Source organism: Mytilus californianus, unplaced genomic scaffold (genome assembly GCF_021869535.1).
Source record: "Mytilus californianus isolate M0D057914Y unplaced genomic scaffold, xbMytCali1.0.p SCAF_18, whole genome shotgun sequence".
Taxonomy (NCBI): Eukaryota; Metazoa; Mollusca; class Bivalvia; order Mytilida; family Mytilidae; genus Mytilus; species Mytilus californianus.
Window position 1 is genome coordinate 4,940,927 of NW_026262666.1, and position 25,109 is coordinate 4,966,035.

General features: G+C 31.1%; 1 protein-coding gene across 1 annotated transcript; it reads right to left on the bottom strand.

Moving 5' to 3' along the window:
• Nucleotides 1–622: 622 nt before the first annotated feature.
• Nucleotides 623–9,472, bottom strand: LOC127726789 (E3 ubiquitin-protein ligase HACE1-like). The gene is made up of 6 exons (XM_052234245.1): nt 9,403–9,472; nt 4,963–5,114; nt 2,809–2,940; nt 2,255–2,350; nt 1,326–1,396; nt 623–740 (listed from the first exon to the last, which is right to left on the bottom strand). The coding sequence occupies exons 1-6, from the start codon at nt 9,470–9,472 to the stop codon at nt 623–625; spliced, it is 639 nt and encodes a 212-aa protein (XP_052090205.1).
• Nucleotides 9,473–25,109: the final 15,637 nt, after the last annotated feature.

Consider the following 25,109-nt stretch of genomic DNA (forward strand, 5'->3'; position numbering starts at 1 on the left):
ACAAACTTACCAAGTACTAGCTGTAGGTAATGTATGTTCTTTATAAGGTACTATAGCTATGGTAAAGTGTTGTGGCCCTCCTCCACCAACAAACTTACCAAGTACTGGCTGTAGGTAATGCATGTTCTTTATAAGGGACTATAGCTATAGTAAAGTGTTGTGGACCTTCTCCACCTACAAACCTACCAAGTACTGGCTGTAGGTAATGTATGTTCTTTATAAGGAACTATAGCTATGGTAAAGTGTTGTGGCCCTCCTCCACCAACAAACTTACCAAGTACTAGCTGTAGGTAAAGTGTGTTCTTTATAATGGACTATAGCTATGGCAAAGTCTTGTGGACCTCCTCCACCTACAAACTTACCAAGTACTAGCTGTAGGTAATGTATGTTCTTTATAAGGAACTATAGCTATGGTAAAATGTTGTGGACCTCCTCTACCTACAAACTTACCAAGTACTAGCTGTAGGTAATGTATGTTCTTTATAAGGAACTATAGCTATGGTAAAATGTTGTGGACCTCCTCCACCAACAAACTTACCAAGTACTAGCTGTAGGTAATGTATGTTCTTTATAAGGAACTATAGCTATGGTAAAATATTGTGGACCTCCTCCACCTACAAACTTACCAAGTACTAGCTGTAGGTAATGTATGTTCTTTATAAGGAACTATATTTATGGTAAAATGTTGTGGACCTCCTCCACCAACAAACTTAGCAAAACCTCCAAAAGGTACTCTGGAACTGTATTTGAAAATAACAATCAATATTTATCTTTATTGTCTTAATCCTACAAAGAATTGCTTGTGATAAACAAAATACAATTTCATAAAACATATAAACAACAGTCAGTAAATCAAGCCTCTTCTCATCTCCATTGACTGTTTTAAAAGGGAACCTTGACTTTGTACCGGTTGAAAACTGGTTGGATTTAGCAAATACTGTAGCTTTTTTTTTTGTAAGTGAAATTAAAAATTCAGTATTTGGAGAGACAATTTCTGAGACATAATTGTTTCTTTTATATTGACTTCTTTTGCAATGAAAGAAGAAATGGATTTCATCATCTATATAATTACTAGAGCTAAAAGTACATAGTCTAAGAGTTCGAGAATAAAACCATGTAAATCAAATATGAGTTCTAGGTTAAGATATTGATTTACATTTCATTTGTCAATAACTTTAAGATATAATGGGTATCACATATCACTTGTATGTGTTATAGAATGACTAATTCACTTATTCAAAAATGATGAATTTGTGACCTAACAATTTTTAATTCATGATTGTGCATTGAAAACAATAAATTTATCATTTTTTTATCTACATTACCTGCCAGTAGTAAACTGAAGCAGCAATACTCTGTTTTCTTGACTGAAATCTTCAACAATTTCCCAAAACCACTAAAAGTATGAAATATTTATTCAAAAATTAGAATTTATACACATCTGTTATTTATATAAAGAAAAAAAATATCATTTACATCACATCAATTGTCTATAGCTAAAAATAGATATTTTGTCTGTTTACCTTGACAATCTTTTTTTTAATATCAGTGAAAGAATAAGGACATTGTACCATTTAACCCCATAACCATAAAAAGACAAGGTTGTAAAAACAAAATTTGGGTCCATAGTTACCAAAGGTACCAGGCTTATAATTTTATACGCCAGACGCGCGTTTCCTCTACATAAGACTCATCAGTGACGCTCAGATAAAAAAAGTCAACTGAATTTCCTTGGCAAACTTTAGAACCATATATAATAAGTGGTGTTGAAAACTGTATACATGAATGAATAGTGCTAAATTGTATAATATTTTTGATACTCAATATATTAAATATTTAATCTTACTACCATATTTTTTTATTTTGATATGGGTGCAATAATCCATTTGTTATTCCTATAATTCTTCAAGTTTTTCAGTGAACTACTTCAGTGAACTACTTCCATTTAATATACAAAATGTGTTAACAAATTTATTTGTTCAATGTATGTTCGCTTGTTTTAATATGTCTTTTGATTGAGTTAAGTCATTTCAATTGATATTTTATAGTGCGTCTATTTATGTTGTGATATCTCACTATTGTTTCAGATAAGAGTGAAGGTTTGGTACCATTATAAAGTTTAAACCCGCTGCAATTGTTTGCACCTATCAGAAATTTTGACTTGGATGGAGAGTTGTCTCATTGGCACTCATACCACATCTTCTTATATCTACTAGCTAACTTTCCAAAGAGCACCTGATTATTTCACACTAACCTGGATAACAGGAGATTGTCTATCATAGCCATTGTATTCTGTATGTTTCTCCCAGTCACTAATATCTATCTCTGGAATACCTGACAGCATCAACTCCTAAAATAGTACATAAATACAGTAAATCATATTTTTCAAAATAGAATTTCGTTGCAATTGAAACCAAACTCATTTATATTATTTTTGTTAAGCAATATTAAAAATTATAAAGTACATCTCTTGTGTGACATACAGAAAATCAGAGTACCTCTGTTACAATGATTTATTTACTGAAATGTATTAAATTAATTAAAAGTTTGCACTAATTATCTCCCTTTAAAAGTTAAAAGGGTAAATAATTTATTGCATTAAATATTTTCCTAGTTAAATTGGCTGCGAGTAAATAACTGAATCTTTAAATCTACATCTGTCTTGCAAGTCATAATAAATAAAACATAATCGCTGTGTTGTAAAACTCATGACTATATTTTTTTTTCAAATAGAATTTCATGGCAATTGGAACTCAGTGTTGAAAACATGTATGTCATTGGCCTTTTTCTGTAATAACTGATACTAACCAATTCATACTCATCAAACATCTGTATCAGTGATTGTGGAATGTTTTGGTGGAAACCAGATAGAAAGCTATTTATCTGTGGCTGTATAGCTCTTGTCATTCTTAATTCTGTTACTAACTGAGCATACTCTGTCTGTAATTAAACATAATAATTCTGTATTGATGATGTTAAATTTAGAACCTGTTTATCATTTGAATTTCTGAAACAAAGTGTACTAAACAAATATTAATGGCATCAATCATGTTCTGCATAAAACTCTCTACCTACTTGTTTGTGCTTTTGTCTGTAAGTGTTTCTTTTCAAATATGATAAATTTCTTTGAAAGAAAAGATTAATTAACAAGTGTAAATTAACTAACTGATATCTTCATCATAAGTTACATGGCAGATAGGGCAATTAAACTAATTGTTTTACCAAAAATGCAGTCATAAGCATTGCAAACAAGTAAAACTGCGAGCTACTGCTCACTGGTGATACCCCTGCCGAAATATTTCGGTAAACAGGAAGTTGTTGAGTGATGAATTTGAAAACGCATCACACGGTATAGCTGACTTATATAAACCCTGAAACTAAATTTCAGAAATCCTTGTCTTGTAGTTCCTGAGAAAATTGTGACGAAAATTTTCAACTTGGCTATCATGTGTAAAATGATACAAGTGTTCGGTAAACAGAAAGTTGTTGAGTGATGAATCTGAAAACGCATCACACGGTATAACTGACTTATATAAACCCTGAAACCAAATTTCAGAAATCCTTGTCAAGTAGTTCCTGAACAAAATGCAACGAAAATATTGATGGGACGGATGGACTGACAGATGGACTGACAGATGGACTGACGGAGGGATGGATTGATGGACTGACGAATGAACAGACAGAGGTAAAACAGTATACCCCCCTTTTTTAAAGCGGGGGTATAATGAAATTATATGCAGAAATATGCAACCTATGCAGTGAATCACTACATGCATTTATATAATTCCATAGCTCTTACAAGTTCTAGCAGGTTATTTTCAGTTATACCTTAACATATGCAGTCACAGTGATATGACAACCTCTTATTTTAATTTAAGTGAGTCATACCTTATTATTCTCGTTTAAAGGGTTTGAATTACTTCAAAGTTTCAATATGAATGCACTTATAATCCTTTCAAAGATACTTTTCACTCAATCAATTTAATCAGTCAAACTGAATACTGCTAAAGGAAAGGGCCAATTTTGGCCTCAAACCTTTGGTTCATCTGATGAAAGATTTTGAACACTTTTTAAACACTTTAGTGTCTACTTCAGTCGATTCAATAAGTGTATGTGAAAGATTTGAACTGATTTGGTCATTAAAGACTCTCAAATTCAAGCTTAAATATGAAAAATCTATCAAATATGCCGTAATATGTCACTTTTCAGATGGTTTTTGTCAAAAATGAAAGTGGCCGCATCAGTGTTCACTCTCAACCTTTATATATGTTATGTATTATCATCAAATACAACTTACATTTAAATATTAAGAATAAACACAAATGCGGCCACTTCCATTTAAGACGGAAACCGTCTAAAATTTAACTCAAATGCTAAAATTGTGAAGATTTCAGTAATTGAGCATGACTTAATGATGCTAGTACCCGATACATGTGCATTGTATTGTCAAAAACAGCCCATATTTATGTAACATAAGTATTCTATTTTCCAATAAAAAGCTAAAAGTTTACATTTTAACAATATTGTAAAACTGCTATATTTTGGGGCCAAAAAGGGGTCTTACTGGACCTACTCCTTTTTCATGTATATCAATCTGTATCATTCCAAATAAAAGTGATTTGACTTGCCTCAATGTTTTAATTCTTTATCTTGTACAACAGTCCTTTCACATATATAGTCATACTTTAATTATTACATAAACGCATAGTAAAATATCAATGACTAAGTTTCATTGTAAATCTATAATACCCTACTACCTCTCCACATTTAATTTTCAATCTGGTATATACCCAAAAACATATGACTTCCTCCCGGTTTTAGTTTTATCTCTACCATACCTTATTTTCTTCTGTCACTGTAATATGACTTACTCCCGGTTTTAGTTTTATCTCTATCATACCTTATTTTCTTCTGTCACTGTAATATGACTTCCTCCCGGTTTTAGTTTTATCTCTATCATACCTTATTTTCTTCTGTCACTGTTATATGACTTCCTCCAGGTTTTAATTCTACTTCCTGCATCACACCAAACACATCAGTCTCAACAGAAAATGTTAGGTCCAATCCTAAATTGTCAATGTCATGGTCAAGTATCCACTGTAATATAAAGTCATCTTTGGTCAAAAGTCAACAACCTTTACCTGCTCCAGGAAATTACACTGCTATTTGAAAATCTCAGTTGAATGTAACAAATGCCATTTCAAAACAATTGTGTGCCTTATTTTAAAACACCTTTAAAAAGTTTACCCTATAAAAATCAACTCTTAATCTATTGATGCCGATTTTTGTTGTTGAAAACAAACTAAGGTTTAAAAAAAGAACTCATCTGAATGCATATAATTTGTAAAGGTTATGCGTGTACACATGAAATGGATGGGCATTTTTCACCACAATTGTCTTCCTTAACGAAATGAAAAAGAAATACAAAATACGAAACATTTTATTAAAGAAAGCTCAATTATAAACATAAGTCAATAATAGCATGGATACAACAAAGGATAACATTTAAACAATCTCACTAAAATTAAAAATAAACAAGTATCAAAATATTGTGTGTTCCAAGGGGAGTAACTCTAGTATATATAGAAATAATTAATCACTGTAGGCCCGAGAACACAGTTATTTCGTAGTGCATTTCTTTTAGACAATAAATTCAAATTAAAAAAATCGCACCTGCTCTATCTCAAAAAGATTTTTACAGTGTAGTGTACGACTATTGATACAAATAATATCAAAATTATAGAAACTTCTACCAGCTCTAACTCAAAAATTTGACCTCTTTTAACTGGACCAAATCACTACTTAACATAAAGATTCAGCACTCAAATTTTTTTTAACATGTAATTGCATCCCCTTACTTAATATTTCATGCATAAAATATCTAAGAAATAAATTGGAAAAGTGTATAAAATAATGCAAGTTATACACTGTTCACACTAGGGACTATATTTGTAGACAACGAAAACCTAAGGACGATAACTGTGTCCTTGGACCTGTAGATAACAAAGTCAAGATTAGAAGTATTTTAGATGGTCATATTTTTAATAACAGATTTATCCTGAAAATATGAGTGTTTTGAAACCAATATAGAAGTTATCCATTATTACATAAGGAATATTCAACCATAGTATGTACATTTGTTTCACTTTATAAATAAAATAGTAAAATTATTGTAGTCTTCTGTATTCTCATAGAATTTATAGTGCAAGTATATCGTGGTTCATAAGCTAAAATAAGGGCAAAATTATATTTAAAACCAGATTTGCTGAGTGGAATAAATATAGAATGGAATTTCAAAATTTAAACATTATAGAGACTGAATCATTTTTTCACTTATTCTTTTGATAAGTGTATTAAACTTTGCAAGACAAAAAACAAAATTCCCATACTGTTCACTCTTTACTGTTATACTTTTTTATTAGCAAATTTTGCAAGAAATAAAATATGGTATGTGTAAATTATAGCACATTCTTGAGGGGTCAAAGGGTAAGAAGATATAAATGAATAAGACGTAATTACCTGCAGATTTTTAGCGTAGTCGGGATCAATAGATGCCACATCTGTATAATTCACTGGGATACTTTCAAATTAAAGGTCATATTATATATATGTAATCATTTCTTTTCTCTTTTGAATGCTATTAAAATATTCTGTCTTTAATAGTCAGATATCCTGAGTATATATATATATATATATATTTATAGAGTTTCAATCTATTGTTATATCAAATTAGACAGTGCAAAACATATTCAATGGTATGTGAACTTAGGATGCTTGCTTTGCATGATGCGTAATCACTAGATATAAGGTATCAAATTCTTTATGAGTAACACCATGGGCGTCGCTTGTGGACCAAAACCTACTTACTCTTTTGGAGCACCTGAGATCAATCCCTGGTTTTTTAGGGGAGGGGGGGGGGGGGGTGTGTTGCTCAATCTTTAGTTTTCTATGTTTTGTTTTTTTAAATGTACTGTTGTTTGTCTTTTCATTGTTTTTTTTTTTTGCCATGGCATTGTCAGTTTGTTTTTGACTTATGAGTTTGAATATCCCCCTCTATTTAAAAAGCAAATTAAGCAATAAAAAGTATTCTATACCAAACTGTATTTGGAACAACTTTACAGAAATTTTGATTTTTAAAGCACTACAACTTTGTACCTTGTTTTGGTCTTCCAACTATTTTCATTCGAGCTTGACTGATGAATCTTATGTAGCATTTTCTGGCATTCAAAATTATAAGTCTGATATCTGTGTTGAGGGGCGTAAAGGGGGGGGGGGGGTATCTGCACAGACGAATGCGAAATAAAATTGCCATTTCACGATGAACGAACAATTAAAAATTTCTTGCACATTGAACTTTTTACCTATTTCACGAAACACGGTGAATAACGAACCTTTTTCACGGCTGCACGTGAAATAAAAATGGCAAAACACGTTGCACGAAAATAACCCTTTACCACCCTCTGTGATGAGTATTTACTTGCATTTAATCAAACTTACCTAGGATATGTTTATAAAATGATCTGGTAAAGTAAACATTGATTAGCTGCTTGTGATAGAGACAAAGTCCTACGATTTGTCCTGCAAATCTAAAGTAGTTAAGATGGTCTGGATTTATGGCAGAGTTACTGTTTGGCTGGAATGTACTCCCTAAAAAGATATATTCCCATAAAAGGGTAAAAATGTACTCCTTAAAAAGATAATCTTGCAATAATAGGATGAGAATGTAATTTTGTGCCAAAAAGTACATCTTGAATAAAGTCTAAGACGTACATAATATATGTTGCCAGTTATTATAATAAACCATTATTATTCATAGAGTATCGTTTAGATAAAAAAAAATATTCCTGGTCCCACCAATGTTCCTTTTCAAGTGTACACTAGTCCAATTCTAACATTTTTGTCTCCCAATAAAACTTGGGAAATGTATTTCTATACCAAGATCCAAATTTGGCGACAGAAGGTTTGGTGTTAAAAATGGTTCCATCTTTGAAATTCTTGTGCTTCTTTTGCAACATTAGATTTATAGATCTGACATTTGATATTTCTGTGAACTTCAAAATTTATTGTCTCCCTGAACAGTTGGGGCAAATCTGGCACAATATTCAAGTTTGATACTGTCTTAATTTGGATTGTTATCAAATTTTTGACATAATATAGGTTTCTGACACAAAATAAATGTGGTCAAATATCTTAAAAATCTATTGCACAATACTTTGTATTTGAAGACTTCTTCTTGAAACTTTACAAAAAATTTGAAATTTGAAAAATTTTGAAAAAAAAAAAAATATGAACCACTTAAATAAATTGGAAAAAAATCCCCCCCCATAAACTTTTTGAACCCTCCCCATTGGAGCAACTATCGGGTACCCCCAAACTCAATCACAGCCTTCCTTTGTAGAATGGAACCTTATAGTACAATTTAAAGAGATCCATACACTTAAACACAAGTTATTGTCTGGAAACTAGAAAAATTCTTGTTTTTGGCCCTTTTTTGCCCCTGATTCCTGCATGTTTGGGACAATTACCCCAAAAATTCAATCACAGCCTTCCCTTTGTGATGTGGAACTTTGTGGTACAATGTCAGAGAGATCCATACACTTACACACAAGTTATTGTCCAGAAACTAAAAAAAATCCTGATTTTTGGCCCCTTTTTGCCTCCTTATTCCTAAACTGTTGGTACCATAACCTCAAAATCAATCCCAACCCTCCTATTGTGGTATTGAACCTTCTTGTAAAATTTCAGAGAGATCCATTCACTTAAACTAAAGTTATTGTCCGGAGACCAAATGTGTCTTTGGACGACAACGCAGACGATGACATCATAGCATTATAAAAAACCAAAAAAAATTTTGTGGTCATATAAAAAAGATCTTTGGACATTTCAAATATATAAAGTGTTATTTCAATCTTTTTTTTTTCAAACCTTCTACCTACAACTTCCAACATCTGACATATTTTACATAACATCTGCTGACTGGGTAAACAAGGCATAATCTGGATTTAGGATTTCTTTAGATAAAACATCAAACCATTCTCTCATTACTCCCTGTCTCTACAATTAATCAAGTAAAATATGTTCAATCTCACATTTTTTTGTGCATAGAAAACACTTTCATTAATGTAAACATGACAGATAAACACATGAACTCGACACAACTACTGATAATAGAATTCCATTATTCCCTAGTGTCTCCTGAAAGGAGAAGTAATTTTTCCCTCTCCAAATAGATTAGGCCCTGTTACGGTCAAAGAAAAAAAGAAAGAGTACAGGAGAGCATTCACATTCATAAATGAATTTGGTTCCTTTCTTGGGAGAAGAAGAAGAGAGAAAATGTTCAAGTCTAATCCATAACAAATACCTTGCCTTCTTGATTTTGGATCTATGTGGGAAACAATTTACGAGGAATTGAATTAATGTTCAGATTTTCTTCTTCATTCATTTTCTTTATGTCAAACAAGAATGTGTCCATAGTACACGAATGCCTCCCTCACACTATCATTTTCTATGTTCAAAGGACCGTGAAATAGGGGTCAAAACTCTAACTTGGCATTAAATTAGAAAGCTCATATCATAGGGAACATGTGTACTAAGTTTCAAGTTGATTGGACTTCGACTTCATCAAAAACTATCTCTACCAAAAACTTAAAACTAAAGTGGGACAGACGGACGAACAGACGGATGGATGAACAAACTAACGAACAGACGCAAAAACCAAAAACATAATGCCCCTAGATGGGGCATAAAAAATAGCACACATAAGACTGAATTTCTTGAAAACATTGAATATATGTATGACATTTAAAGATTTAAGATTTAACATTGAACAAGAATATATGTTTGTAATTTTAAAAGTTACCATAAGCATGATTACTCATCTGATGTAAATATTTATAAACAAATTTAATATCTACAAAATATTTAAAAGAGAAGCACTCAAGATGGATTACAAATAGTGCAAATAATATAAATACCATGCCCTCTTCACCATCAAACTTTAATGCTAGTCCTTTCTTCAATTTATCAGGATTTTCTTTAAGCACCCTCTCACAGCTACTATCAAATATTCTTTCTGTTCATAAAAAAAAGGAAACCCTGGGACCATGTGATTATTATGTTTTATTCACAATTCTTACTTTCATTTATTTCAATAAATTTTGTATAAGAAACATGCATTTCCTCATCCTTTAGTTTCGTTCATTCAGAAATTTTTGGACAATTTTTATTATTGCAAAAATTGTAAAAAGATAGGTTTAGCAAAAATAATAACTTAAATTCTAATAAAATTATTTGTATGCATCATTAATAAATCTCACATTTCATTCCATTGTCCAAAAATAGCAATAATAAATACAATAAATGCATGTTTATGTTCTGGTTTTTCATTAGGCTAAATAGAAGCACTTGAAATAAAATTCATTCTCCAAAAATTTGTAAGGGTTCCAGGGAAACCTGCGTCTCGCCTACTTTGCTGTTAGTCTCGGGCTCAACAAAAATGAGGAAAAAAATTTAAATATTCCTCTCGATACTATCTTTTGATTGTAAGAAGCTTCTGTCCAAGTTTGGTAAAAATCCAGGATAGTTTATGAATCTAATAAATGTTTTAAAAACTTTAACTGCAGGTTAGTTTAAGAAAGTCATTAAAATTTCAAAAGTAAAAGGCTCAACAATAAATTTGATATACACTATTTCAAAATCCACATAAAGGAAATGGTTATAATCTTAATTTTCAGTAATGAGCACACACTTCTTTTAACAATTATCATGTTCAGATACAGAGAAACCTAATAAAACATTGTAGATTGTTATGTTGTTTTTGAGTCCAAAGCCTGTTGTTCAGAGGTTGTTGTTTGTTGCTGTGGTTCAAAGTGTTTCTTCTTTCTCGTATTTTATATAGATTATTTTTTCCTATTTCAATTGTTTTACGCAAGTTATTTTGGGGCCCTTTATAACTTGCTGTTTGGTGTGAGCCAAGGCTCTGTGTTGAAGGCTGTACTTAAACCTATAATTGTTTTCTTTTTATAAATTTTGACTTGGATGGAGTGTTGTCTCATTGGCACTCAAACCACATCTTCATTTATCATTTTGACAATCATCTTAAATATGCAATTCTACTGCAATCCTATTGATCAGGCATTTGAATAAAAAGATATTTTACTTAATTTATTAATCAAACTTTGATTTAAAATCAACATTACAATATTTAGCTATGTATCAGTTTATATCAGAAAATTTAGGAAAACCAGAAAAGGTTAATACAATTTTTTTTTTTACAAGTTATTAAAAGAATACCCTATACCTCTATTTATAATGAGAATGTCCTGGTCAGTAGCTGGGATATGTAACACTTCACTTTGATTTTAATCATCAGATATATTCTGGTAAAACCATTCTCTTCTTTTAATAAAAGGCTGAGGAAAAAATGAGATTATTGTATTGTACAATTTTTTTACCACGTGACAGGAAGACTTATTGTTTGAGTTTGTTTCCATTCCACATATCTTATTTGGGTTTTAAAATCTTTAGAACATCTTGAAAACCAGATATATGTATATTTTTATAAAAAGTGAAAGTAGAAAGTTAAACATACACTACAGTGCCAAAAGTGAAGATAATGTAATGTTAGGTATGTCAATTGCGGGTTGGAAGTGACAACTTCAAAAACTTTTTTCTCTGTAAATAAGTTGGAGTTGTCTCTCTTTTTGCACAATATGAAAGTTATGAGGTCAGTCATTGACCTAATACCTCACCAGAAGTTTGGAATCGTCTGCTTTGTTTACATTTCGTATAGTTTTGAGAATGGCCCCTAAACGTGAGGAACTGTCATTGTCGGAGACAATTACATATACCAAGACGACAATGCCCCGGTTCATAGAGCCAATTCTGTGAAAGTTTATATGGAACAAAATCACATTCATGGTATGGAATGGCCAGCACAAAGTCCAAACCTTATATTATTGAGAATATGTGGCGTAAAATTAAACTTGAACTTTAAAAACAGGCACATAATATCACCGCAATATGTAGCATATGGACAACTATACCCTTAGAATCTATAAGAAAACTTTATGAATCGATCGCAAGACGTTTGAGGCAAGTAATAAGGGCAAAAGGAAGCATCACAAAACATTAGGTGAGTTCATATCATTTTATTAGTAAAATTACAAAGGTTGGAAAGTGACAGGTGGCCCGAGAACACAGTTATTTCATAGTGCATTTCTTTTAGACAACAAATTCAAATTGAAATAAATTGCTTCGCCGAGCGCAGCTGGATACGACCACAAAGGTCCAACCCTGAACAGTTGGGGCAAAAATGGACACAATATTCACACTTGATACAGGTCTGAATTTGGATTATAATTAAATATTTGACACATAATAGGTTTCTGACACAGAATAACTGTAGTCAAAGAACTTGAATTGGTTATGTGATTTGAATTTATATTCATTTTTTTGATTTTGTGCAATACACTATGCTGTTGCAAATTGACCAACTCTCCCCCCCAAAAAAATTTTTTTTTTTGCCCCTCCCCCCCTTTTTTTTTGGCAAAATAAAAAAATAATATTTGAAGAAATTTTCTTTCTAATTTCTGAAATCTTGAGAACAAATTGTCCCCCCCCCCCCAATTTTTTAACCTCCCCCCCCCCCTTTTCCAAAAAAAAATTCTTTCCCTCAAGATATGGTCATAATCTCAATTCAAATTTCCAATGGAGTTTGCAACCATAATAACCCATTTAAATACATCATAAAAGTCTTAAAATAGAAAATGACATACATAAAAAAAATAAATTGACAGCTTATCACCTCAAGACAATAGAACATCTCTTTATACATAATTTAAAAGCAGTGTAAGGGAGGTAATGAAAAATGTTTAAAATTCAAAAGGTGTTGAATTACCTCCCTTACACTGCTTTTAAATTATGTTTTGTACTTAAGTAATTGTCAATTAACCAGGACACCCTTGTTTTCCCCCTTTTTTGCCCCTAATTCATAAACGGTTTGAGCCATAACCCCCCAAAGCCAATTCTTACTATCCCTTTGTTGTATGGAAACTTGTGGTATAATTTCATAAGAGATCCATACACCATTCCACAAGTTATTGTCTGGAAACTAGAAAAATGCTTATTTGGGCCCCTTTTTGGCCCCTAATTTCTAAACTGTTGGGACCATGACCCCCAAAATCAATCCCGACCTTCCTTTTGTGGTCATAAACCTTGTGTTTAAATTTCATAGATTTCTATTTATTAATACTAAAGTTATTGTACGAAAACCAAATGTCTTCGGACGACGATGACGACGATGTGATACCAATATACGACCGCAAAATTTTTTGCAGTCGTATACAAATTGCACCTGCTCTATCTCAAAAAGATTTTTTCAGTGTCGTGTACTACTATTGGGACAAAAGATATCAGAATTATAGAAAAGTCTACCAGTTCTCACTCAAAATATGGACAATTCTATGTTAAGGTGGTCAAAAATTCAGTTTGACAGCTTCAGACATACTAATTTTGACCTTTTTTAACTGGACCAAATCACTATTTAACATAAAGATTCAGCACCCAAGTTTTTTAAGCATGTAATTTCATCCCTTTACTTCATATTTCTTGCATAAAATATCAAGAAATAAATTGGGAAGTGTATGAAAAAATTTGCAAGTTATATACTGTTCACACTAGGGACTATATTTGTAGACAACGAAAACCAAAGGACGATAACTGAGTCCTCAGACCAGGTACTTGACAACTGTATGTGGCAGCCTTCTTGGAATTATCGTTACTTTTGGCACAAGTCTGTAGACCAGATAAATAAAGAAAATACACAGTTTGTTTATAAATCATCTTGAGTTTGTCTTTGTTTTATATGATGCATTAAATTGTTCTACTGTTGAAGCCTTAACTTTTCATTATTTCTTTCACCCCAAACAACACACATTGAAGTCAAATTCTATGTTCCAAGCTTAATTTGTACTTCATTACACTTCAGTGCTTAATTTCTGTATGTAAATTGTTAATTATGTTCCCTTAAAACCACTTATAGTTTTAATATAATTCATACCTGTAATTTCATGATATGTATGAACTGAGACATCAATTCCGGACATTCCAATAAGAAATGGAAATGATCAAATATCACAGTAGTATTTCTGTAAATATATAAACTGGAACATCAATTCTGGACATTCCAATAAGAAAAAAGTAAAATAACAAAATTAAAGTTCTGAAGGGAATTTCAAATGGTCAACTTCTTCTAAAATGGCAAAATCAAAAGCTCTAACACAATAAATGAATGGAAAACAACTGTTATATTCCTGACTTGGTGCAGGTATTTTTCCTATGTAGAAAATGACGGGTTAAACTTGGATTTATAGCTAGGGAAACCTCTCACTTGTATGACAGTCACATAGAATTCCATTATACTGACAACAATGTGAGAGCAACACAAGCAGACATAATTGAAATGATCAAACATCACAGTTGTATTTCTGTAAATATGAAATAAGCTGTATCAGATAGAAATTGACCTTATGCAAATGAATATCAATACAACTGTTATCTTATTAAGGGTTGAAATTATCTCTATGCAAAGTCTCTAACTGTTTAAAATTGAGTTGATATACATATAAGAACCCTACTCAACTGTACCTTGTATCATCAGCCCGAAATGCAAATATTAAATGAGGGCGTCTGATGCATACAAATAACTTTTCAAGAATTATGAGCAAATATCCTGATCTTTCAGATAGCCAATTATATTAAAAGAGAGGTGAAAGATACCAAAAGGCATTCAAACTCACAAGTCGAAAATAAACTGACAACCCCATGGCTAAAAAAGAAAAAGACCTACAGAAAAATAATAGCATACAAAAATGACAAAACACAGCGTAGAAAACCAAAGACTGAGCAACAAGAACCCCAACAAAAACTGGGGGTGATCTCAGGTGCTCCGGAAGGGTAAGCAGATCCTGCTCCACATGTGACACCCTTCATGTTGTTCATTTTAGTACAAACCCAGTAATAAGTTAAATAATTAGTAAAAATCCGTAATTTTACTGTTTAAATTAATAGCATGTGCTCCATCCATCTTAAGGTATTCAAGAAGTATTCTCATTATGTTAAAGGTATTTTAATGTAAAACAAAAAATATGTAAGTTTACCTCTGAACTAAAGCTTTGAGCACCTTATTATGTTAAAGGTATCTTAATGTAAAACAAAAAAATATATGAGTTTACCTCTGAACTAAAGCTTTGAGCACCTGATTATGTTAACAAACAAATTCTATGAATCTTGGAGATGTAATCCTAAAATTAAAATAAAAACTAACCATTATTAAATGACTCATAGCATTTTGAAGTAAACAAACTACAAAATGTCATGCATGAACAAATTATATTTTCAACAACATTTCTGCTATAAAAAAAAATGTCTTCAGCAAAAACTTAATAAGCATACTTTTTCTTCATGCCATCAATGCAGAAATTACAGTATCTCATTTTTTCAATCATTTAAATTCGAGAGTCACTGAATAGCCTTCTGTAGCGAAAAGACGATGTCTGGTATAATTTGTTTTAACTAATTCAAAACTCTATTTATAAGAGTGAAAGTTAAACTTAGTCTCAAGGCTTCTTTTATTTTCTTTCTTTATTTTCTCTTTATTTTATTGTTCATATCTTTGTTGGATTTTTATGATACCACATCTCAATATTTTCATGTATTTTATGTCGTAAAAATTGAGCATCAAATAGAAATTACTACACACTTCAGCTGTCAACAGAATGTCTAAATAAAATTAGTACATTAAATGGATATTCTAACAAAATATTGATATTTCAACTTAATATTGTATATGTAAATCATGTTTTGATCTGATTGGGTATGAAAAGAACATGTGATATAAAAATTCTTTCTTTGATTGGGAAAGAACATATGGTATAAAATGTCTTACTTAGATTGGGTAAGAACATGTGACATAAAATGTCTAACTCTGATTGGGTATGACAAGAACATGTGACATAAAATGTCTTACTCTGATTGGATATGACAAGAACATGTGACATAAAATGTCTTACTCTGATTGGGTATGAAAAGAACATGTGATACAATGTCTTACTCTGATTGGGTATGACAAGAACATATGATATAAAATGTCTTACACTGATTGGGTATGACAAGAACATGTGATATATAATGCCTGAACAACACCACAGATCCTTGGTAATGTGGTACCAATGACATCCTGGTCCTCTAAACTCATATGTTAAAAATCCCTCGGATACTTGAAGTTTATCCTTACTACAGTGCACATCTGAGTACTGATTAGCTGTCTGTAGCTGTTGTGGAGATGCATTTGAGGAGTTAGTGGTATTCATTGTCTTTTGCTTTTCAGCTGATTGAGATTCAGTATCTTTTTCTGCAAGATTTGCCATAGATTGTCTGGGACTTTTCTGATCATATTCTACTTGTAGTAAATTAAGTCAGTCTTCAAGAAGCTGTTATAGACTTTCTGCTGGCTGAAATAATTTATTATTGAAAAAATCAAAATTGACATTTCAGATTTATAAAACATACTACATATGAATGAATTCCAAAATTGTAATTGTGACATAGAAATGGTGACAAAGATATAAAGTATTATTTCCTGTAGACTTCATGAACTGTATAGCTACCTGCATGATGAGGTTTGGGGGAAGTTTTTTTATATTTTGTCCAATTTCACCAACAACAAAAAAAATGGCCACTGTGGTATCTGAAATAGAATATCCAGTCATTAAAAAACATCAAATCTATGGAGTTTAAACATTTTCTATATCCCCCACCCTTGGGCATTGCTTCCATACAAACTTTGATATACTATTTCAGATATTCTTATACTGAATATACATGGAATATTTTAGTTGATTATATATTTCTGATTTCTTTAAGCAACAGTAACTTAAGAAGAAAAAACCTCCCATCAAAAATTTTTCATCAGATGAAGTTCTCCTTCTTTAGATGTGTGATATCTATACACTGTATTCAAAGGAATAAGTTGAGAAGGAATCATGAACACATTAAATTAATTTTCTGTATAAATGTGGTTCATTTACATATGGTATTTTTCAACACTGCTATATAAGCCAGAGATTTGGCTAGCCATTAAACCAGGTTCAACAGACCATTTTTTCTTAAAATGTCAGGAATATGGCAGCTGTTAATAATCAATTTCTATGTATGTTGAATATTTCTGTTGTTCCGTTGTTTTCCTCTTATAATTGATGTGTATCACTCGGTTTTAGTTTGTAACCCAGATTTGTTTTCTCTTAATCAATTTATGACTTTTGAATAGCGCTATACTACTGTTGCCTTTATATATGGCACTAATTTTAGATTGTTCATGTTGTTGGTTGTTTTTTTTTAATGACTTTGTTCACAAACTATCTTCACACTTTATAACTTTTGAACTCGGCAGATGACATATGGTTGTCTGTCCATTGTGAAGAATTGGTAATTAAAGAGAGGCGAAAGATATCAAAGGAATATTCAAACTCATAAGTTGAAAATAATTTCAAATTAGTAACTTATAATAGGATGTACTTTTTTCTTTGGGATCCTTCTTTACTTTTATCAATAAATATTGTATATTCATGAATTTGTGCATGCTTTTATAACATGTGTTACAGTTGTTAAAGAACACAGAACGAAGGACACAGTTTTAACAATTTCTGAATATGTAACATACGAATAATGCTTTCAAAATTCAAAATGCAAGGCTTTATTTTTGCAAAACCTTCTCACTGCTATTTTCACGATAATAAAAACTTTCTGAAATAACAGAACATAATTTGTCTAAATTATCCACTTTAACAAATGATTCCAGTGGTATACATAATTAAATTACATTAAATATCCTTATAGTTTTTGGTCAGACAGGAGTGACACCATTGACTACTGCTGACTGTATGGATGCTGTTATAGACTGATACACTGATGTGTAAAGTTTACACAGAACTCTGACACAGGTCAACAGTACTGAAACATGGACTTCAACAATACTGGATAAACTACAATCAGAATAAATGTTCTGTAAATTGATAAATTAAAAGGATTAAACGAGGAAATAAAATGTATGTATAAGACCAACTGGCATCCCTTAATGTTAACCAATAAATCACAAATGAGGTCAGAATATATGAACCATGTCTGACTAACATGTGTACCTTACAATTATTCCTTAAATAAGTTTTTTTTTACCTTAAACTCATAATAACTAAAAAATTGTAGGATAAAAAACATATAGTTATATAGGTGTAATGCCACCAAATTATGGTATGTCATATCTTGTTTCATATAAAAAAGGGTCGCAAAAAATATCTCCTTGGATTTGACAGTTGGAGGAAGTTAACTCTGCATTTCATTGCAGAGAAAAAAATTCTGAGTCATAAACATACATCTTGGGTGTCTCAAAGCAGCATTCTTTTTTATTTGGTGTTTCTATAAAATATTTTGGAAACTAACGAGGTTACAAGGTTACTTATTAAGCTTCTAAACAGGAAAAAATGGGTGAACATTTGATTGGTTAACTTCCAGTTATGGTTATTATCTTATATGCAATGAAATGTTTTGTTATATTTTGTCTGTAGTACTGGACAGGAAAAAACTTCACTCATGCAAAGTATTTCTTTATTTGAAACAAACAAAAATTCTGCACAAATTTTTGAAACGTGTTTATTTAACAAAGACTGATAGGGGATTACTCCTATAGTCAATAGACTGGCAATTTAATAGCTGCCTAATTGTTATGAAATACCATAACATTTTTAAAGCTTTTTAGTATTAATACATCTTTTTGGCATGATATGAAAACAGGACATTTTTTAGAAGACACTGTTTTTTGAAATTCTTCTTAAAGGAAATTACTATCTAATGCTTTGATTTTCTTAGACTAATTACCTTTTGAATAATTAATTATAACTGTAAGAATAGGTAATACATGTTTAGTCATCGCTGATAAAGGACAGGTAAGGTCTATTTTTTATTGCATTAAAAACATCATATTTGTTCATTTACAATATTGCCAGGCTGTTATATGGAATGCCATAAATTTATTTACATTTTTGTAGCATTTATTTATATTGTAATGTCCATCTTTATATTTTAATATGAAAACGGGAAATATTTTAGAACAAACTGGTAATTCTATTTTTTCCAACAGGATGTGGATTTCACTAGTAGCACGATTTCAGTCTGAAACGGTCATTTTGGTCTGATCATATCTTAATCGACTGGATTTACTGCTAGAGAAAAACGTCAAGACTTTTAAGAACTTTAAGACGCCGTTCCGATCGATAGTCTCATTAGGTAAATCAGTCCGTTAAGGCATGTTAAGATAAACAAGACTGAATCTTCTAGCAAGCTGTTAAGATCCGTTACGACGGTGTCAGACCAAAACAGACCAAATCTCAAAATTAACGTTCAAAATTGTCAGACCATACTACGAGTTACGCCCCTTCTGCTTGATAATGCATTTTAGATTAATATATAGATTTATTAGAATTTAAAGTATATCTCTCGAATAAATAAAAAGTAATTAAAGATTAAATCCTCTGTTGATTCTTTATTTCTGTTGTTGTTTTGTTGAGGAACTAATAAATTATTCGTCTATATATTTTGCTTATTTTTTAATAATTGTTAGTTTATTTAATTTATATACTTATTAAATGCAAGGACGTATGTTAATTGTATACTTACAAAAATGTTTGCCATACATTTAACCTAAAAATGTTGTGAACCCTGTGTGAAAATGTTTTTCGTATTTGAAAATTAGTAACGGAAAATCTTAAACGTAACCTAAAAAATTAAGATGTGGTATAATTGCCAATGATACAATCCACAGAAATGAAGCGGAGGCAAATTAACACATGCGTATTTTTGTTTTATGTCAGTTGGTTTAATTCGTTTTCTGTTGATATGTCCTAGTTTACTATTACCGTTGGAGCTGGTTTTTTTTTTCGTGCGAGTTACTCTATTTAACTTGGAAAAGCTTTTATTACCATAGCTTTGTACTGTACAATATAATTTTATATTATTAAACAATAATTTATTTTACATAGTGGTGCGTCTAAACACCACCTAGGTCGCCATAGTACATGAAGCTGATCATGATACTGCATTCAGTCTGTGTCGAGACAGTGTTAAACTATAAATAAAGTACCACCGTATAAAGATTTTCATTCAAACAATGTATCCTTATATTTATTTTCTAACCCATATATTATATATATATATAGTACTTAGTGTATGGCGTAAATTTAAAATTTTCCGTTTTAGTTATGATTGAGTTCAATGGCACGTGCTAGTAATCAACCGGGTCAACAGGTAACAAAATCAATGATCCATAACGTAAGAAAGTCTATTTTACAATTACACTCATGATTCTTAATAAAAATGTGCCGTAGGGCTAAAAGTTAATAAAAGAATTTATGTATACGTATTAGTATTTAAGTTGTTGATGTTTGACCGTCAGTTTTAATATATGCTATGTTTTATATTCAATAAAATAATGAATCTGAATCTATTATAGCTTAGTATGTGTAGTTTAAGGTTCTTACAATATTATATATTTCTAAACACTATACCAAAAGATAATGCAAAATATTTGAGCGCTGCATGGCAAACCATTAAAAAAACATGTACAGTTCGGAAGTTTGTTTAGTATTCAAAAGAAACTTTTCGCTTCTCTACTTATATAGTTTAGAAAGTATTCCTTTAAATTGCGTCAGTTATATACAGTGGTGTGTATTTGTATTCTATTTAATTGGCAAAATTGTATCACTATACATACATTTTGTATTTCACAACTATATATACTATAAGTTGTGAATTGTGATTGATTGTTGGTTGCTTAAAGTCCAGTGGCAAATATTTCATGCATGTTCAGGACGAACTGTGGGTTTATGACATGGAACCCACCAGTGTAGGTTTCATGTGGTATAATATTGAAAAGTAACTTAAATTTAATTAACATGAATTTTGAATAAATCGAAACATAACGGGAGCTAGCTATATATAGACGCATGGATCGCCCGGACCTATCAGTTCTTTTCTCTGTTTTGTCTAAAAAAAAAAATAATGCTTTTTTTTATATTTCGATTTATTTTGTACTTTTATATGATTTACGATAACTGTGGTTTATACGTGCTGCCAGACGAAAGATCTCTATGTGTCCTCTAGATGTCTATTTTTTTTTGTGGATTGGTTGCTTTGTCATTGACGTTTAACACAAAACTTTTATTAATTAAGTGTGATCTATGTAGAAATTCAAACGTACTTAAGAATGAAGGATGAAAATTCATGCTTTAAATAAAAATGGTCATTAAATAGCCACACAATTAAAAGAATAAGAAAAATGTAAGTGTTGGAATAACAAAGTCATATACAATATATATGTGCATTGTCGGAAAATATAATTTTTATTTTACGCACTTTGGTAACTGGAAAAAAAGAGAGGCGTACCAATCTTTTCTCTTTTTGTGTAGCGAGTACAAATGAACTGATCCTAGTTATTTCGTATAGCATTTCTTTTAAATAATAAAATCGCGCGTGCTCTATCTCAAAAAAGATGCTCACAGTGCAGTGTACTACTTTTGAGACAAATTATATCAAATTATCAAAATATCAATCTCTAACTTAATATGTAAACATAATACATGTAACAGCACCCCTTCTAGTCCTTAGTGGCATAGTATACGTCCTTAGTGCATTAAGGACTCCTTAGCAGTGTTTGGACGTACCGAAATTATAGAGCAGTCCAACAGCTCTAACTCAAAATGTGAACCATTCTATGTTGCGGGTTGGGGTCTACAATTTAGTTTGAAAGCATCAATCATACAAGTGTTTTATCCTTTTAATTTGGACTAAATCACTACTTTACCTTAAATTTCACACACACACAAAATATTCACACAGCCGTTTGCTCAATATGGAAGCGAAGTAACAGTATAGATAGATATAAGAAGATGTGGTATGAGTGCCAATGAGACAACTCTCCATCAAAGTCACAATTTGTAAAAGTAAACCATTATAGGTAAAAATAAGTTAAAGACTTTATTTAGTTGTACAATAATTGGCTGATTGCAGGGCTAATTCCTATATTTGTTCCAAGTTTTTAAAATCACAGGTTTTGGATGTCATCGATTTCACCGTTCCCGGTGTAAAACAGTCCCTGACTACCAACGTGGACTTATGTTACGAACTAAAAACCACTATCACACAGTTTTTACAAGCGGAGCCCGTGTTATTACTAATAATGTCATACAGGCAGTTTTGTATTATCCGTCTTTTGTTTAGCCGGACTCGTTTACTGACAGAAAGAGCCTAAATATTAATATTACCAAAAAATACTTTCTGTACAATTATTTGTCATGTATTCGTCAAACTTTATTTATTTATTTAATTATTCAAATTAAATTAACCCCACAATTCACGTGTCAATAAATACGAAAGGAAATTATACATTTATTAACAGATGTAATGGGTATACAATATACATCCATGTACACGTAATAAACGAATTTGGTAATTGTCATTATTTGTCGGGAATACACGTACTTGTCGTACTTATCCCCATATTTAACTGCTTTCCCCAAGGGCTTATTTCATACGACAAGGAGAGATTACCAGAATAGTTTGATTGGTTTTAAGCTTTTATTTCGTACCAAACTGTATTTGTTACAAAATCAGATATATTGTACTCATTCTTCATTTATCTGTACAAAATAAAACACAAACGAGAACTAGAGAACGAAGTCGACCAATACACAAATAACACTCATTTTTAAATAAGCTTTTTTATTACATGCTTGTTCAGGTGTTTATTTTATCTTGAATATAATCAAAATACACAAAAAAAAAGTTTTTATGTCCTAGGGTTACGTATTTTCTCACGTATTTGACAAATATATTTGGACATTTTACTTGAAAATCGTCGTTTTTAGCGTCGTCATTATGCAGCAACGGATGCAGACATAATAATGCCTTTTGTGTGTATGAACAATATTCTTTAATTGTTATAAATTTCAATGATTTCTACTGGCGATCTTACGAAATATTAACAAAAACTTTTGCCTGGTATTTTTATAGACATCGAATAGAATTCCGGTCATTACGGAATATGATCTATTGGCAACAAAGTAGCAAAAATTGATCAACACCTCATAAGGAACATTTATAAATGCCATGTTTGGTTTCGTTCCATAATTAAGGTTATCTAGAAGAAGACATTTGTATATATTTCGCATAGGGTGCTTTTTAAACTACAAATGTAAGTTCCCCATTGGCAGCCATTTTGGTTGCTGGATTTCCTACAAAGTAACAACACTTGGTAAGCACCTCATTAGGAGCATTCATGCCATGTTTGGTTTCATTCCATACAGTGGTTCTCTAAAAGAAGACATTCTTATGTAATGTCCATAGGATCCTATGGTAAATCAAGTCCCCAGCTGACGGCCATCTTGGATAGCACAGAAACATCATAATTTCCATTTTCAAATAGATCAAACTTTAGACCATTACTTGAGAACAATGGTGTATAAATTATTCAACATGAACATATTAATAAGAATTTTTAAATTCAGATATTAATAAGAATTTTTAAATTTCAGAGGTGAATCAACTTGCCCCCTTGATGACCAAACAAGCACAGACCTGATGACAATTGATCATGACAGAGAACCAGAATTCAACCAGCAAGATGATTCTGCTACCACCAACAACACAGACCTTGAAGCCAACACACCTGTTGAAGCAAACAAAACTGCTGGAGCCAACTTTACAGTTATAGCAGAAATTCATCAAGAGTCCCATGATACTGATAATACTATATATGAAGCAACACCCATTCAAGACTTAGATGCAGAGCCAACTGATGAAATATCAACTGTTCCAACTGATGAAATATCAACTGTTCCATCTGATGATATTTCATCTGATGAAGAAATGGAAAAAAAACTGATACATTATTGTCAACATTTTTAAATGTCGATTTCATTTATCATGTAAATGTATGTTGTTGTTTTTTAATTACATTTCTGTTATCTCAAATTATTTATTATAATTACATTTCTGTTATCACATGTTATTTATTATAATTTAGTGGGTCAATATAAATTAAATATTGAATACCTATCCAACTGCCTCTGTTAACTATAAGTAACTTTTTTAAGCAAGATTGTTCTATGATTTTTTGAATTGAAAATATATCATAATTCAAATTGTTCAATTTTGAAGTTTTAAATTACATTTTAAAAAAAGATTTGTTTGTGCATGTTGTGTAACCCAGCAGTTTTTTTTTTGGCATGGCATCGTATTTTGAGAAACCATACTTTGTTCATGAGGATTTTTTAATAAAATGTCTTATCGTGCCATCACTGGAATCAAATTTGGATGAGTTATCTTAACATTAGCTCATAAAAAAAATTGCACAAAGAAAAGAATATTACTTTAAAACCTAAAAGACTGTTATCAGATAAAATTGTATGAACATTAAAGATAAATTGTAGGGCTAGTCTAATGATTATGGCTTGTGGCATTATATTTCTCATGTTTCTTTTTTAATATGTTAACAAGTTTTGAACTTCATAAATGTCTAAAATAGAGTGCCCAAAACTTTCATGTATTGATTTTTTGTAAATTTTACAAAACTTGATATGTATGATTAAATGAGAGAGGAAGGATAAATTAGGATATACATTTTTATATTTATATATATATATATATATATATATATACATACATGACATATGATCATCAATATATATTCCACATTGTATTTATTAAAAGAATTGCCAAAGGCAACAATATCATAATCAAGTCTTCCTTATTTTTGATGTTACAGAACATGGCCCATCTGTGATTTTCTAATTTCTATGACTGTAGTTAATATAAAAAATAAAATGTGGTATGATTGCCAATAAGAAACTTCTCAACAAAGACTGAATTGATGTGGAAGTTATCAGCTATAGGCCACCATACAGGTTTCAACAATGAGCAAAAATCCACACAGAATAGTAATATATTAATATAGTGTTTTCCTGATGGTCAGGTAGACAAGTCAGTTCAACATATCTCTCCAA